The 5,102-nt window shown below is 59.3% G+C and overlaps 1 protein-coding gene and 1 long non-coding RNA gene across 2 annotated transcripts in view; one reads left to right on the top strand and one right to left on the bottom strand.

The window, feature by feature from the left end:
* The window catches only part of LOC111729083, a 6,254-nt gene extending 4,255 nt beyond the window's left edge, over nt 1-1,999 (top strand). The window contains exon 2 of the long non-coding RNA XR_002776066.1: nt 1,361-1,999. This is a non-coding gene — a long non-coding RNA (uncharacterized LOC111729083). The remainder of the gene's footprint in view (nt 1-1,360) is intronic.
* ACSBG1 (acyl-CoA synthetase bubblegum family member 1) overlaps nt 1-5,102 on the bottom strand; it is a 39,542-nt gene that overhangs the window by 15,219 nt on the left and 19,221 nt on the right. The window contains 4 exon segments of the mRNA XM_023520031.1: nt 2,852-2,972; nt 3,241-3,329; nt 3,662-3,832; nt 3,834-3,886. Coding sequence (XP_023375799.1) covers nt 2,852-2,972; nt 3,241-3,329; nt 3,662-3,832; nt 3,834-3,886 — 434 coding nt within the window.

Genomic DNA, 5,102 nt, shown 5'->3' with positions numbered 1-5,102 from the left:
AGGGCTGATGGGGGACGTCACGGTGCATGAGCACGCGGCCACCTAAACCCATTGATGAGTTTCAGCATGATGAGTACAGGTGGCCCCCCTGACAGCGTTATGCCAGGGAGATGCAATAGCAAGTCAACAGCGCCACCTACAGGGTGTCCTTGCTCCCCAATTGATCTTTTGCCCCCAAAATGTTTCATTTGAAATATGTGAAGCTGCTGACAACAAGAAGTGCAGAGGTTGGAGGAACAGGCTGGACCACAGCAGCGAGAGGAAGCCGGCAGATAAACCCTGGGTGTGGGAGGCTGTTCGGGAGGCCGAACCTAGTTTCTGGAGGTTCTCACACTTGAGCCTGTGTCACAATCACCGGCGGGCGGGGGGAGCATGTTAAATGCGTGGGGGCCCACACTTCCTTTTCGGTGCCCCGTGTCTGGGGCCCGAGGGTCTGCTTTTCTAACAGGCTCCCTGGGGACACCGATGCTGCCGGTGGGGACCACACGGGTCTGTGGCTGGAGGATCAAAAGCTGGGGCTTTGTTCTGAATTAAGACACTCGAGAGACACCGCCATAGGCAGCGTGTGGGTGACTATAAAGAGAGACACTGTGGGTCCCAGAGGGTGAGACGCCTTCTCCTCGTGTTGGATGCGACCAAGTCACTGTGATCATTTAAGGAAAAATGTCCTGTTTTTTCAAGGCGCATATCGCAATTTTCCGGGGATGGAAATGGTGATGTCAGACGGTTGCCTTCAAATACTTCAGCAAAATGATGACTCGACGAATGAGCGTGATGAAAAATCATGGGCGATCATTAAACCTGGGCGATCGCTGTATCGCGGTCCATTCTGTGTCTCTATTTTCGTTTGTTCGGAAACTTTCATAACACAAATTTAATTAGCGTAATTACCTAGCGTGGACGTTTCCTAACTCTGGGCCTCGGTTTCTTCAGTTGCCAGTTGGCGGGGGGGAATGGGGTGGCATTCCTTGTAAAATTCTTAATCTTTTAGCAGGAAATGAAATGGGACATCTCTCGCAGAGTTAATCTTTTCAGTAAACTTAGTTAACTGTTCTTCCCTTCTTTCTTTGGAAAAAAGGCCCTCTTCCTCAAATCCTGATAATTGCCCCAAACTGGTGACTCAGATCCTCTGGCTCTTGATAAAAGTCATCAGCCCATTGTTAGCAGAAATGGTGTTAAGCCAGACCGGGGCCCTTCGAGTCCAAGGGGAGGGGAGGGAACTTTAGGCCAAAGGTCTTTTTCACTCCTTAAGAAATATATTAACCGACTGTTTCCCTTTACTCGCTAAAGAGGCAAATCGATAATAGAAACTAATAGATATTTGATTTACATAACCAGTTTGTATCTTTTCTTTGTCTAGGGACTGAGGTGGCATTTCAGCAGGAAACCCAAGACCCCACCCCGACTGAGGCAGAAAGGGAAAGAGCTCCATGGAACCCCTGTCGGCAGGGACAACGGCCATGCTCAGCAGGAAGCAGAGACCTCTTGTCCCTCAACATCCACAGTAATAATAAGGGGGTTCATGGTTCTTAGAAAAGAGTTAGGCAGGAAAATTAGTTAAGGGGTTTCGGGTCTGCCTGCAAAGACACTGAGCTCATCCTATCCCAGAAGGGGGGCAGCAGTGTGGCTGGGAGCTCCCTAATCCGCCCACAATTAAGCAAGCCAGAAGGCATTTTTTTTTTTTTTTACTCTCACAAAGAAACAAGTAGGCAGAGAATTAGGTACCAGTTTAAGCCACTCACTCGCCCCTGCGCAATGAAGAGCTTAACGACCTTCAACTCACCTGAGCCTCATTACAGCATCATTATAACATGATGCCCAGAAGTTCATCAATATCGTTATAACAGACTGAATTCTGGGGACAAACGTGCGCAGAAAATGAGGAATCACTGAGCCCTGTCAGCCACCAGGCCTTCGAGCCAGGCTTCTCTCGCTCAGGCCCACGTCCACGTCTGGAAGTGGACTTTCCCTTCTAAGAAAACTTTTCTTTTCTACTGTGTTTCGGTGTCTTGCTCAATTCTTTGTTCGAGACATCAAGAACCCGGACGACACGCTGGGAGAGGACCCCGCTCTCTGGTAACAGATCAAATCAACATCCGTGGGGAGCAGCTGTCTCCCCGAGGGACAGGACAAATCCCGCTGGGGGCTTTCCACAGCCCTGCCCCGTTTCTGGCGCTGGGGGCACGGTGCTGAGGGGTGGGGAGGCAAAACGAGCAGGTGCACAGCACCCGTGAGAAGAAGGTTTCCGGAATAACCGTGGAAGGCCGTCGGGAGGGAGCAGACGCAGGTCAGGGCTGGCCAGCGGCCCGGAGCCTGTGGGCAGCGCGGGCTCAGAGGCGCCCCCGGTGGCAGTTCGCCTCGCGTCAGGAAGCATCAAGCCCCAGAAAGACCCAGCGGCTCAGGAGGTGTCCGAGCGCCTGCTGTGTCCTCGCTCCGTGGAAGAGCTGCACGTGCCTGGGGTGGTCCGCCTCTGACCCACCCCCGCACAGAGTCACACTGAGGGCTCGAGGTGCCAGGGCCCCGAGCCACGCCCAGTGCACACAACTGTGTCCCCGGCAGAGGACCCCAGCCCCACGGCGGGCACCCTGCCCTGAAAGGGAAGTGCGGGAGGCAGCAGTGGGGCTGGGAGCTCTGGCCCAGGCCTTGTCACGCACTCATAGGTGACGTGGGGCATGTCCCCCGGGCTTTCGGGCCTCGAGGTTCTGACAGGGAAATGGGTAAGAAGCCGCAGCCCTGCCCTGCTCCAGGCCCGTGTACGGGGCCCGCTGCGGAGGGCGCGGAGGGTCCTCTCCGGGGTGGAGGTCGTGAGCACGCCCTGCCTGACGCCCACTCCCCGTGCCCTCGCCCAAACCTGCGGGATCTTCTCCAGCTGCTTCTGCGAGTCCACCACGACGACGTTGGCGCGGCATTCGTGGGCGATGTACTGGCAGGCCTCGGGGGAGCTGGTTGTGTAGATGCCCGTGACAACGCCACTGCAGGAGACCGGGCCTTCGTGTCCAGGAGCAGACGGCCGTCCCGTCGGCTCAGCCCCAGCCCCAGAGAACCCGCACTGCCGGACACGCAGGGATCCCACGGGGGCTCAGCACAGCCGCCCCCGCCCCCGCCCCCGCCCCCGCCCCGCGGCGGAGGAGGCCAGGGACGAGATAAGATGCTGGGGAGTGGGTGGGGCCTCTAAGAAGAGACAGTGACCCTCTCTCCACCCCCGGCTCCCTGGAGACTGCCCCTACCCCAGCCACTCACCCTGCAAACACGGTGCCCACTGCCGAGAAGAACCACTCGGGGGAGTTGAAGCCGAGGATGGCCACGCGGTGGGCCCGCTCCAGGCCGAGCTCCAGACGAGGAAGACAGGCCAGGTCAGCAGCCAGCGGGGAAGCGGAGCGCCCCCCTCCCAGGGTCCACCCAGGCGGAGAAGGCCCATGGATCGTCACTCAGCAGCCCCTGCTGTCTCTCCCAGGGCCTTCCCGGGGAGTCGGCCCCTCAGCTCAGCAGCCGGCTTCCGGCCCCCCTGGAGGTGACCCCAAATGGAAAGCTCCTATCAGGTGCCTGGCACCTGGGGAGGGTGCAGCAAACGCCAAGCCCTCGGTGCCAGGGTCGCCAGGTGGGAGGTTGGGAGGGGGCCGTGAGGCCCCAGACCGGCAGGTGGCCCAGGAAGGGCCCTCACCTTCAGGAAGCCCTTGGCGGCCTGGCGGGCCAGCAGGTAGTACTGGGAGTAGGAGATGTGCTCCCACACGCCCTGGCGCTTGTAGCTCAGTGCGCAGAGGCCCCCGTATTTGTCCAGGGTCCTGCAGAACATCTGGTGCACGGTGTAGGGGGGGCCGCAGGGTGCTGCCGCGGTCCACGCGCAGGCGGACCCGCCCATCCAGTCGAGTCGTCCACAGAGCCTCCTCTGCAAGGTGGGGACACCACAGCTGGGGTCATGCAGCTCGGGACTGTCCCCAGAGAGCCCCAGGTCCCTCCCTGGGCAGAGCACCCTGCCCGTGGTCTTGGGCTGGCAGAAGAGGCAGGGGCGGTGGGCCAGGCAGGGGATGGGGTGAGCAGAGCCTGCAGGAGGAGGAAGTCGCGCAGCCCTGAGGGGTGGGAACAGCTGGAGGGGAGGTGCAGCCTTAGGGACTGCTGCGCCTCTGTGGTCTTTTCCCAGGTGGAATTCACCCCGAGGAGAGGTGGTGAGTGGTGTGGTTTCAGCTCCCTCGGAAAAGCAAAACAAATCAGATCTCAGGGTGCCTTCAGAGGCTCCGCCCTTCTTGTGTTGGCTGAGAAAGGGTTAGGGGCAATGCCCAGGTGAGGTAAGGCCAAAGCACCTAAATGGCAACCTTGGTGGGGAAATCCCTCCTCCCAGGAGGTAATCGAACAGTCCAGCTCATTCGTGCTGAGTACCCAGGCTGAGTCCCTCACCCAGGGACTTCCTTAGTTTTAAAGATGGGGCAGCGGTGGCTCAGAGAGGCTCAGTCACTGTCCCGAGGTCACACAGCTGGAATGTGTGCCCGATGCCACAGCTCACACGTGGGGCACTATCCTGGGGCACCACCCAGCCTTCAGGATCAGGTACCCTGTGCGTAGTACGTGGGGACAGAGAGCCACCACCTAGTTGGTGAGGCTCTGGGGAAGCTGTGCAAGCTCCGAGTCTGCTTCCTGGGGGGCAGGGGAGGCCGTTCTCGGGGAGACGGGGACTCGTGCAGGAAAGAGCCTGGGCCGGGGTTGGTGCCCAGCGGATGCGCATGTTCCGTCTTCCTTTTCCCAGCTTCTCCGGACTGTTTGCAAAGGAGGCTTGGGCGAGTGCTCTGGACTTTCTAGCTCATGGGACCTCCTTTCCCTAGGTGGTCACTCTGAGATGACCGGTGGAGGGCGGGGGGACTCGGGGAAGGTGGCAGGGGCTGCTCTGCCACCTGCTAGCCGGACCCACGCTGACAGGGAAAGGCCCCACCTTGGCAGTCGTCTGTCTTCAGGTGGCACCAACAGGGTGCCCTGTGCCCAGCGGGCAGACGGATTGGATGACCTTGTCCCTCCTCTGTGACACTCTTAGGTGGGATGCTGACCCCGAGGTTGGCAGAGAGGTAAAGGGGCTGGGACAGGAGTGGCAGACAAGGCGCTAGACGGGGAGGGCA

The sequence above is a fragment of the Pteropus vampyrus genome, unplaced genomic scaffold, assembly GCF_000151845.1.
Source record: "Pteropus vampyrus isolate Shadow unplaced genomic scaffold, Pvam_2.0 Scaffold245, whole genome shotgun sequence".
Classification (NCBI taxonomy): Eukaryota; Metazoa; Chordata; class Mammalia; order Chiroptera; family Pteropodidae; genus Pteropus; species Pteropus vampyrus.
This window is presented reverse-complemented; position numbering and strand designations above follow the sequence as displayed.